The sequence below is a fragment of the Carassius auratus genome, chromosome 47, assembly GCF_003368295.1.
Source record: "Carassius auratus strain Wakin chromosome 47, ASM336829v1, whole genome shotgun sequence".
NCBI lineage: Eukaryota > Metazoa > Chordata > Actinopteri > Cypriniformes > Cyprinidae > Carassius > Carassius auratus.
Window position 1 is genome coordinate 8,452,351 of NC_039289.1, and position 12,282 is coordinate 8,464,632.

General features: G+C 35.2%; 1 protein-coding gene across 2 annotated transcripts in view; it reads left to right on the forward strand.

The window, feature by feature from the left end:
* LOC113065001 (amino-terminal enhancer of split-like) overlaps positions 1-6,427 on the forward strand; it is a 28,659-nt gene extending 22,232 nt beyond the window's left edge. Inside the window, exons 5-7 of one of the 2 annotated variants that reach the window (XM_026236089.1) lie at positions 1,309-1,371; positions 1,684-1,758; positions 2,995-6,427. In XM_026236089.1, the coding sequence (XP_026091874.1) occupies positions 1,309-1,371; positions 1,684-1,758; positions 2,995-3,222 (366 nt within the window). In that variant the 3' untranslated portion in view covers positions 3,223-6,427. Of the gene's footprint in view, positions 1-1,308; positions 1,372-1,683; positions 1,759-2,991 lie in introns of both variants that reach the window. The other variant, XM_026236088.1, reaches the window with a different exon arrangement.
* The last annotated feature ends 5,855 nt before the right edge of the window (positions 6,428-12,282 follow it).

Here is a 12,282-nt window from a genome sequence, read left to right on the forward strand (position 1 = left end):
GTCTCTCTCTCTTTCTCTGTCTCTCTCTCTCTCTCTGTCTCTCTCTCTCTCTGTTTCTCTCTCTCTCTGTCTCTTTCTCTCGGTCTGTCTCTCTCTCTGTTTCTGTTTCTCTCTCTCTGTCTCTCTCTCTCTCGGTCTGTCTCTCTCTCTGTTTCTCTCTCTCTCGGTCTGTCTCTCTCTCTGTCTCTCTCTCTCTCTCTCTCTCTCTCTCTCTCTCTCTCTCTCTCTCTCTCTCTGGAGTGTCAACATGGCAGGCTTTGAAACAGGGTTATTGTTGCCTCTCTCTTTGTCCCACTGCATGGTTTTTTTTTTTTTTTTTTTTTCTTACAATTCTTCCTCTTTCATTCTCTCGAAGGCATTTTCAGTATTCAGAAATTTCACGTTTTCCTGATAAGAGCTTTCCATTCATAATATCTTTGTGCTTTTTTTTTTTTTTGTAGCTAAATATGTATTTTACACACATATAGTACTTTGCAAAAGTCTTAGGCCACCAGTATTTTCACCAAAACAAATGTTTTTAAGTCAGTTATTTCTATCTTTTGCTGCAGCGTGTCAGTAGAAAATATATTAGTTTACATTTCCAAACATTTATTTTTGCCATTAATTATAATAATCCAGTAAGATTTTTGTCTGAGAGCAGCCAGTGCTCCACACAGATCTGATCTCACCATCATCAGTCTGTCTGGAATAACATGAAGAAACAGAACAAACTGAGACTGACTCAATCCAGGAGAACTGTGCCAGTGTCTTCAAGAAACCTGCAAAACTTATTCCAAAAATTTAATAATCACTGGATTATTATAATTAATGACCTATGACTTTTGCACAGTACACAGTATATTTATATATTTATGTCTTAAGTGTCAGTTTTTAATAAATAAATAAGCTTTCCATTGATGTATAGTTTATTAGGATCAGACAATATTTAGCATAGATACAACTATTTGAAAATCTTGAATCTGAGGGTGCAAAAAAATAATCACCTTTGAAGTTGTCCAAATGAATTCTTAGCAATGCAAATTACTGACCTAAAATCAAGTTTTGATATATTTACGGTATGAAATTTACAAAGTATCTTCATGGAACATGATTTTTACTAAACATTCAAATGATTTTTGGCATAAGATCATTTTGATCATATATAATTATTATTATTGGATTTTTTGTATTTGTAGTCAGTTATGTACTCTGTCAAGAAGGACTGTTTATATTTTTGCAGCTGAGCTACTGTAGGGATTTGTGACGACTTTAAAAGTGAAGAATTTACTGAACAGAAGTGTGTGTGTGTGTGTGTGTTTCTCCCTGCAGGCAGAGATCGTGAAGAGATTAAATGGGATCTGTGCTCAAGTCTTGCCTTACCTGTCTCAAGAGGTACAGAGAGATTGCAGCGTTACCTCAACATGTCGTTTATAGCATTATGCCTTTCTTAAAGACTCACTGTTAGTTTGATTTGTCATCATATTCATGATATTGCATATGTATGCATATATAACTGATTTGAACAGATTATATTGTAAAATCTTTACATCCCTATAAAATCTATACAGCCTAAGGGCTCGGTGCACTTATTTGGAGGGCAGGTATTTATAGTGTAAATGCATGATTATGTTCACATGATTGTAATGTGAATGTTGGAACATGTTGTACAAGATGTGATGTGATTTTTGTGTGTGACTATTTCAGCACCAGCAGCAGGTTCTGGGGGCGATAGAGAGAGCCAAACAGGTCACCCCACCAGAGATGAACTCCATCATACGGGTAAACAAACTGTGTGTGTGTGTGTGCGGCTCATGTGGGCCCAAATGCAGGTTTGTACAGTAGGCTTTGTTTATGGAAATGCATATGAATTAATTTATGGCAGTCTAATTATGTTTAACGAAAGGCATTATTAATTATTTTATTGTGTGTTGCTGTAAGGATTGTTTAATAGTCATGTTTGCATTTATATGGCTTTGAATTTGTTAATTCTGTCTCTTATAAATGTAAGTTTTAATTCTAGCATGCTTTATTGGCATGACAAAACTATACATTCATATTTTAAAAATATCTGCAGCTTTTGCTTCGTACAAGTGAAAATAACGCAACAAACAATACAAAGTCGAAAAAACGTGCAATTTGATTAATACTACAAATATGATAAATTATAAAATAAATTAACTAATAAAAGGGGATTTTTCAGCAGCCTTTAGAATAGAAAGATAAAAGGAACAGCATTTATTTGAAACATCTTTTTGTAACACATAAATGTCTTTACTGTCATCTTTTTTCAGTTTCTGCATTAGGGCTGTCACTTTTTTTTCGATATTCGAATATGCATGACGTGAAAATCCGTAATCCGTGTAGCGCATTTTTAACAGTCTATGATTAGACCGTTTGTTTTTTATTTTATTTTTTGCCATCTTATCCAGTAGAGGGCACTGCAGACATATTGTAGCGTAGGCCCATGACCAAATCAAGTGGAAAAAAAGGCACGTCTGTGCGCTCCGAAAGTGTGTTCTCCACCGCGGGGGAACATTGTTAATAAAAAGAGAGCGCACTTAATCTAGATCAAGTTGATAGACTGGTGTTTCTTGCAAACAATATTAAGAAATGAATTAGGCTAGGCTATATGCCTTACTCCTGGATATTCAGATATATTCGAATATATTGCATGATATACGATATCCATTAGAATCAGATTTTTCTCAAAGTGACAGCCCTATTCTGCATCATAGCAGAGTATTAATTTAATACTTATATAATTTACTCATAATAAATTATTACTTATATTTATGGTTTATTAATTAAAAAACTTAATTGAGCCCCACATTTTTGAATGGTAATGTGTGTATATATAGATTTGATACATTAATTTAGAATTGGCAAATTTATGGCTTTATTTGTGGTTCATCCAGAAATACTTTAGAGCTGGAACTATATTTTGCAGTAATGTTTTGTAGTAAAAATCAGCTAAGAAATGACGTAGGTAACAACACTGTGTGTGTTCTGTAGCAGCAGCTCCAGGCTCACCAGCTCTCTCAGCTGCAGGGGCTGGCGTTGCCCATGACCCCTCTTCCTCTCGGCCTCAGCCAACCGGCAGGCCTCCCCGCTGTCACCTCCAGCTCTGGCCTCTTCTCCCTCTCCAGCATCCTGGCCTCTCAGGCCCAGCTGGCCAAGGAGGATAAGAGCACACGCGAGACCTCCGACAGCCACCGCGAGGAAGACGGAGACAAGTCCGACTAGTCACCCGCCAAACCTGCTCCTTCATCCAATCATCATCCAGAGCTCCATGTAGAGCAGAGGCACTTGTTTCCCAGTTTTTTCACCTTTTTCTTTTTCTTTGTTTTCCACTTTCCTTCCATCTTTCTACCTTCCCTCTAAATTGCTTCTGTGTTCACATGCCTAATGTCATTCGTTCTGGTTTATTCCACCAGCTCTCTGTATGTATTTATACAAATCCACCTTTTTATTGTTACGGAAGCTTGATTTTGATTTTATTTACACTATTTCTTGCCTGCGTATATGTATATATCTATATATATATATTGTATATTTCTTACGCTCGTTGTGGAAATGGTCTACAAAATGGTGCGACCGTTAATGGACCATCGACCCTTCAGTAATAATTCCTCTGTTTTTTTTTTTTTCTGCTCACTCTCTTCCTTTTAAAATCTTTCACCTTTTAAAGCCACAATCTACAATAACGGAGTCAAAAGCACTTTGGCCCCAGGCAGTAATTCTGAGACTAAAAGCAACTTTGAATCTAAAAACGTAGCCGCGGCATAATCCATTTAGAGTTTAAAGGATTGGTGTTATGTTCAAAGTCATGGCTGTTGCATCTTTCCTACCTTAAAGGGACAGTTCAAGTTAAAATGAGGATTTGTTTAATTTTTATGTCTTTCCAAACCTGTTTGACTTATATTCTTCTGTGGAACACAAAAGGAGCTATTTTGTAGAAGGTTTGTGCTGTTCCTTTCTGTACAATAAAAGTGAATGGTGACCACAGGCAGCAGGGAACATTTATAGTAAAGAACTTACATTTCTCACACAAACTTCTTCTGGACACTTGGAATATAGCACGAGTCATATGGACCAGTTTAGTTTAACTAAAAAAAAATAAGATATTCAAGTATGATTCAAGTATTATATTCCAAATGTTCTGAATCCATTTTTTGTGAGAAACAGACATTAAAACCGAAATTTCAGTCGTTAAAGCCAAAAATTTAAGTCATTTCACTTTAAATTTTGCTTGATAGCTGTGCTCACCATTCACTTTAACTGTATGGAATAAAAGAGAGGAAGTTGAAGGTCAAGGTTTTGTAAATGATCTTCATGTCAGTCCTAAACTGTTTGACTGTTTCTTCTGTGGAAACAAAAGATGTTGTTTTGAAGAATGTTTGCGCTGCTCATTTCCATACAATAAAAGTAAATGGGGACCCAAGCAGTCAAGAACAAAAATCATTAGAAAAGTATCACAAAACTAATCCATTTGACTTGTGTACTATATTCCAGGTGTTTTGAAGCTTTTTGAGTGAGAAACTTAAGAAATTAAAGATATTATCTTCTGGAAACTTTGCTTCATAGCTGTGGTCACCATTAACTTTCATTTTAGTGATGCAGGTTTGGAAGGACACAAGGGTGAGTAAATGGTGACAGAATTTCCATTTTAGGTGTGAACTTACCCTTTAAACTGCTTGATGAATTATTTTGAAACGACGAAAGAACATTTGTACTACGCCCTTCAACGTACTGTATATCAATCTACCCATTTGCCTGATTTCTTATGTGTTTGGAGGCTGTTGTGCTGTCTTAGACAGATAATATCAGATGAATCCCTTGAGATGCTAGCTAGCCTGCTCACCAAGTGAAAAGGAGTGCTGTTTAAAATATATTTTCAGTATTTTTTTTATAGTAGTGTTGATCGTCTACATGGTGAGAGTCTTGTTTTTCTTAGAAGGCAAGTTGTGAGAATAAGAAATAGGGAGCACCTTCTTTAAACATTTTATTCACTGTTTTGATAGCACTACAGGAACAGGAAGTATGTGAAATCATAAGTATGATTTATAACAAGCCCTCCCAACAGACAAACAAACAAAAATTCTTCTAGCCCTGTATGTTACCTTAAGTGGACTTAAGGTAAAGGCTAAGTTTTGCAGTTATGTTATTCAGTCTCCCAGTGTCATGTTGTATTATGTAGTATGTAATTCTACCAAGAGGGGGCAGTAAGTCCATAGCAAGTCCACACTAACACCCTCAGGGTCATATTAGTTTGGAGTTGGTCTATTTTGAGTGTCCTATGTTGATTTTTGCAAACATATTATATAAAATATGCTTCTTTTGACCTGCCCAAAAATAAATAATTGGTCTAACATTTATTCAGTCCGTAGTAAGCATCAAGTAGTCATAGATTATGTCGCATTTTTATGCCAAAGTACACATCACACTTTATCTACTCGGTTTTCTTATTTGGTTCAGTCTGGAAATGCAAACCAGACTCTTAACACCTTTTTTTTCCCTTCTAGGTCTATGCTTTTTGACTGTGGTTGTATGGATGCTTTTGATTTGGTTTGTCCAAATGTTGCCGTAATGGACACCTTTTATAACATAGATATCTTACCATATCAGATTCAGGAGTGAAGCTGCTTCCTTGTACCTTGTCTTTAATGGGACGGTGCTCTGTTTTCCAATTAAAAGTTAAACAGTGCCAACATAAGAAAAAATGTAAATGAAAGGCCACCTGATGATATCGTAGTGCTTTCAAAACAAATCTGCTCATGGTTTTTTTTTTTTTTTGTGGGAAATGTTTTTGCTTTTATTCTGCTAGTGTATTTATGAAAGAAGTGCCAGGATTTATCCTTGTGGCTTGCTACATATGCTCAAATCTATCTGTTGACACTTTTTTTTTGTTAAATTAAGGACATAAAATTTAGTGGTCGCTGCGTAACTGTTAAGAGTTCAGGATCAGATCTAGCCAAATGCAAAGTGTTTTGTTATAAAGATTGGCCGCAGGTGTACTGTATGTGTACGTTATACATATACCTACAGCTTTGTGTGCAAATGGATGCTTTTGTGTCGGTCTGGAATGATATGTTTGTGTTTTAGAGGACTCTTTACTCATGAGGCCCTTTAGAACAGGTTGTCGCCCCATCCTTTCTTTCTTAAACCTATGACACCCATCTCCTCCCAGAATTCATTGCTTGCCTTTTGCCATTTGTTTAAAGCATTGTAAGCATTCTGTGCTATAAAAGTAATTTTGTTTGTTTTTCAACTCCTAATTTTATGTGTATTGTACAACATACAGTGCAAAAATAATTGTGTTATAAAATGGCTTCATTCCATATTAAAACAAAGTACATAAACATTTACTATACATAAATTGAAATTTCTGCAGTAAGGAAATGCTTCTGGTGCCTTACAAATAAAATCAATCAAATCAATGTAGAACATGTCAATGTTTTTGTTGCTGTTGTTTTTGTTTGTATGCTTATGGGAAATAACATCGCAGGTATGAAGAAATATTGTTTTCTGACAATGCGTTTTCTTTCCTCCTTTATTTTTTGGAATCTACCAGCAGGTTTTGTTTTGTTTCTTACACACGTAATTCTCTCACATCTTTACAAAATTTCATACTTTTTGTCATTAAGGATTTTAGGCCAAACAAATGAAAACTATAAAACTATATATATAGAATATTAAGAGTTGTATTATTAGAAAAACGATTTGTTTGTTTGGTTATGCTTAAAATAAACAAAATGACATTCCCCATTTCAGAACAGCGTATTTAACAAACTTAGCAAGATATTCTTCACCTTTCATGTTTCATAGTTTTATATCATAATTGCACCATAAATAAGGAATTCAATGGCAGTAGAGTCATTATAGCACAGTTCAGAATCATTGAGAGAGAAACTCCACTGTGGCTAACCAGATATTTCACTAAAGTGACATCCACTGACGTTTAACACTTCAGATGAAATCCTCTCTGGATTATTATAATTGACAAATGACAGTCTTTGGTTCTAAGGCAGTGTACGGTTTCGTTTACGGTAACATATGGGTTTGATTTTCCTCCTGTTAGGAATCGTGCTTATTTGTGTAATAGAGACATTGTGACGTTTTAATAATGGCACTGGAGGTGCTCAACCTGATTTGGTTTCGTAAGCTGCCGTCTCAGTCGTATCTTAATATGACAGTGTGATCGGTGAGTTATTTCCTGCATCTCTCTGGTACACACTCTCACACGCTCCCTCGTGATTGTGGTTTTTGAATGACAGTCTGCCCTTGTCTGTGTGTTTGCCGTTGCTGCTGGTAAGCCACAAAGCGCCTGGCATCTCTCTCTCTCTCTCTCGCTTTCTTTCTGTCTCAGACTCTCACAGGATTTCTCTGGATCTGAGCCCAGCGCTTAAATAAATATGAAAGTGCCCTATTTTCTGTCAGAAAGGCAGGGTTTTGTTTATTCAGCTTCACTTTCTCGCATTTAGCACAGTGTTTTAATACTTAAAAGCTGTTGTGATCAATTTACAGAGTGGAATGAGATCAAGCCAGCTTTAAAGATTCAAATGGATCACAATATCAAATAGTTGCAAGCATACGGGTGAATTCACAGAGACTGGTTACATGTCCAGGTTACATTTACCACAAAATCAAAGAACAATCTAACAAAAAAAAGTAATTAAAAAAATCTTTATTATAAATAAACATTCATTAATGTATTAATCACTATAGGAACACTTTAGGGAATGCATTCATTATGAACTATTATGAACATTCATGTTATAGCATATTGGTTGTTTATTAGTACTTATAAAACACATATTACTGCTTTATTCTGCATGATCATATTTTAGATCCCTTATAGTGGCCTACATTTATTCATTTATTTGAAATAAACATTCTGGATACCGTAATGTAATGATAATATTTTTGAAAAATTAAAATGCAATTATGTATTTTTACAGATTATTCTCAGTATGGTTCTCATTACTGTAAAATTGTAAGTTTATTAAGGTATGATTTTTTTTAATTATTAAATTAAATCAGCATAAACTAAAGGCCACTATGGTGTATAAATATAATTTAAATATTATATAATAAAATGATTTATAATTGCATTATGTATATATTTATTATGTTTATTAATTTAGTGTCATTGGGATAGTATTATAGTTTTTAGTAACGTATTGAATCAGATTTTTTTGTTAACTGTTGTTTTTATTACCATAATTTTTATTTCAGTTATAGTAGTACATAATTTGTTTTATATCAGTTTATGTTTATCTTATTTAAAGTGAAATGTTTTTCATGGTTTTAATTTTAGTTTCAGTTGTAGTTTTAGTTATGATACCCATGATATCTGTCTATGGCACAGTGTTAACAGACCTAATTTTTTTTTTTTTTTTTTTTTGAGTAAAATCAAAAAATCCTTCTTTCGTACATTATTAATTTCTTGTAATTTTGGGATGACATGTTTCATGACATTCATCTATACAGTGTCTGACTTCACATTTTTTGCTGATGTAGACCGGTTTCCTGTGTCAAGTGTGAAAAGAGAGATTATTAAAAGAGGAGAGGCTGTTGATTAATCATGATCGACTCTCTCTCTTTCTCGTCGTCTCTCTCTCTCTCTCTCTCTCTCTCTCTCTCTCTGTATGTCTATAATGGAGACACATTCTGCTCTCTGCTGTTCTGGTTTATTAATGTGGCATGTCAATGCTTCTCTCTCTTGTTCTGTCATTCTCTATCAGTTTCATTCTCTTTGTTCTATTCCTTTAGGCTTACACCAGACTCAACATCACGTTGTTCTTTTTTTTCATCCCTTCATTCTTCCAGGCAGTGGCCAGAGCACTCATCTTAATCTTCATTTTTCTTTTTTTATCCTCTTGTCCTGTGATATCTCTCTCTCTCTCTCCATTGACTCGGTGCTTGCAGAATTGAACCATGGGAGAGAAGGACTGTCAGACTCTTTTTCTAATCTGTCTCTTTTCTCATCCATCCACTCCTCCTTTTCTCATTCTACCTCTCCTGTAAATAGAAAGCACTACTTGGCCAACAGCTCTGAGATTTGACAGCATTTATTTCAGAAAAGAAAAAAAAATTCTCTAAACAATAGAATCAGGCTGCAGAGAGCAGTGAGACCTTAAAATATACTGGTCTGGAATCAAATGAATTCCTGGTTGCACACATCTTTCCCACAATGCATTAGAAAGGTAACCACTATTTTAGGCTTGGTTTTGCTAAGATGCCTATTTAGATGTACAAAGTCATTTTTCATGTAGAAATGTTTTAAGGTAAGGCATAATATAAAAATATACTTTGAATTTTGCTCCAGTAATGCTAACATGCTCTCTTCAGCCCTTTGGAGCAAAATTTTCCCAGTATAGCCCTGTTCCTCTCATAAATTCATAAAGGATTTCTAGACCTCAGCTGCAAACTGCTTGGATTGAGCTTTACCCTCATATGCACCCAAATAATATTTAGCAGTTAGTAACCTGAACTATTTTTGTGATGCTTCTCTGACCTAACAGAAGCAAGACTACCCCTGATCCTGAATGGGTATTTGTTAGTTGGTTTGGGTACTTTTAAGATACTTTTCATTCATTTCAGGTGCTTTGCTGCCCTTTGTCACATTTAAATATTAGTTAGTTGGAACACTTTGAGGTTACTTCTCTGTCATTTTGGGACTTTACTACCCCTCTTCCTGGATGTTGGTTAGTTAGTCAGCCTTTATGATACTTTTCTGTCCTAATAGACGCTTGATGGTCTCATCCTGAATATGTTTAGTTAGTAAGAGTTAGTCTGGCTACTTTTATGTCCTTATAGGAATTTGATTCTACTCATCAGGATGGATGGATAGATTTGGTTAGTTAGTTGGTAGATAACTACTTTTATGTAATTTACAAGCTTTTCCGCACCTTGCCCTAGATAGATGGTTGGCTAGTTAGTCTTTTGGGAAATTTACTACTACTCAACCTGAATAGATAGTAGTTAATTAGTTTAATTACACTACATTTATGTGCTTTACTGATACTTCTCCTGGATGGATGAATACATTTTGGTTGGTTAATTGGTTAGTTACTTAGTTGGTAGTATATGTATTTTTACAAGCTAGTTAGTCGGACCACTTTTATGATACTTATCCATCTTTTAGGGAATTTACTACCTCTCGTCCTGGATGGATAGAAGTTAGTTAATAATTTTTAGTTAATTAGACTACTTTATATCATTTACTGATACTTATGCTGGATGAATAGATTTTGGTTGGCTGGCTGGTTAGTTAGTTAGTTGGTAGTTAACTTCCTTTACATAATTTTACAAGCTTTACTGCCTCTTATCCTAGATAGTCAGCTAGTTAGTACTTTTATGATACATTTGTCATTTTATGAGCTTTACTGCTGCTTGAATTGGATAGTGGTTAGTTAGTTGATAGTTAACTAGATTCATGTTTTTGTCAGTTATGTCCTAGATGTATAGTTTGTTAGTATACGTCCTGGGTAAATGGACAGATGTTTGTTAGTAAGTCGCCAATCGCTACTGTTTGCATTCATTGTATGAACAATTGCACTGTGAACACTGTGTTCACAACATGTTTTTAACAGAAGAAAGTAAGTTATAAAGATTTCTCAGCTTTCTCACCTCAGTCACTATCTCTCTTGGTCCGAATGTGTTGATGGAGGAGAATCTGTTATTCCTGGAGAGAACTTTCATCTGAAATTCTCATTCTTTATTCATTCGTTTACCTCCTCCTCTATCCATCAGGCGTCTGAAGTAGGAGAACACCTCGGGCTACCAGCACATAACTGCCCTTTTGCCCTTCTCCCTCAGCCGTCCGCTGTCAATCTATCCATCCTTTCCTCTCCTTATCTGTCATTCTTTCCCATATTGTTCTTTCCCTCTGCCTCTATCTGTCTTCGCTTCAACTTTTCAACTCTCTCACCTCTCCTCTCTGTTCCTGTTGTTACATCCTTTCTGTCACTCATCCCCTTCTTCCCTAACTTTCTCTGAATTACAATTTAAAAGCCATTCTCAATTCTGGATGGCATAGGAACCTAGTATACACTATACCCTGCAATTGCAGGATTAGTGAAAATAATGTGATAAATTAACTTTTACTTTGTCAATGTACAGCTTGTGTGGGGTGTAATGATGGTGGGAGGGGCTTACAGGGCTGAACGAGTCCCCAGTGGACACTTCACCCATCTCTCCATCCAAACGGTTTCCCTTGAGGCTGTACTCTTGGCTGCCTCCAAACAGCAGTGGCTGGTTTGAATGGCATGTGGTCAATGTGTGGTCTGTTTACGCTGCTGGAACGGTTGTGTCATAGTCACAGGCGGCCTGGAGTGGTAATGTGTGTGAGTGTGTGAAGACACGTTGCTTGGCCAGGTTGCAGGAATCTGCTCATGAGCCAGTTCTGTACACTTTACATAAAACTTCTCTTCTCATGTTACTATATAGACGCCATCTACCAAGGCAAAAACATGATGATAACCATTCTTGGTGTCTTGGATGTACACAAACTGTGGGTCAGTTTTATTTCAAATAAATATTTGAAAAACCTTTGTCTGCCAAAGTTGTATTGTAGTGCAACCAATGTGCATAAATATTCAGGAAAAATCATAAAGCCGGGAAATTATACCATTGTTTCTTAAAAGACATGGACTTTGTTTCCAAAATGGTGGTTGAATCTCATGACTTTTGACCTTTCTAATGTTGTGTAGTGTCAATAAATAAATAAATATGTATTTATAATGTAGTAAACCGGTTAAATCTCAGATAATTTTGCCTTTTTATGACCAGGCAAGGTTTGTTCAGGTTGAAAATTGTAATGTGATAGAACTCCCCAAAAACGCAATATTTATGAATTTATAAAATATTAAGATATTATTCATATATTTCATCAAATACAAATGCATTTAGGATTTTTGAATCATTTAAAGGTCTTTTATTATTGTTATTTATTTGAAAATATTTAAGAAATAGGATGTTTAATGTAAATAAATGTAGAGTGGGACTATCATAAATGTATTGGACTTGAAAAGGGTTTGGTGACGTCAAATAAAAGTCATTTCAGATTCATATTTTAAAGAATTTTTTTTATGCACTAATTTTTTACAATAAGACTATAAAGTATATTACATGTAAATAGGAAAACGTACACATTTTATTTAATGAAAGTAAATATAGCCCTTTCTGGTTGACTTCAATACAAAGCCATAGTGTTTATTTGTGTACATTAAATCCCAGGAATGGTAATTACATACGGTCACGGTTGCATATACATTATGAATCACAGGGTAAATTCTTTCA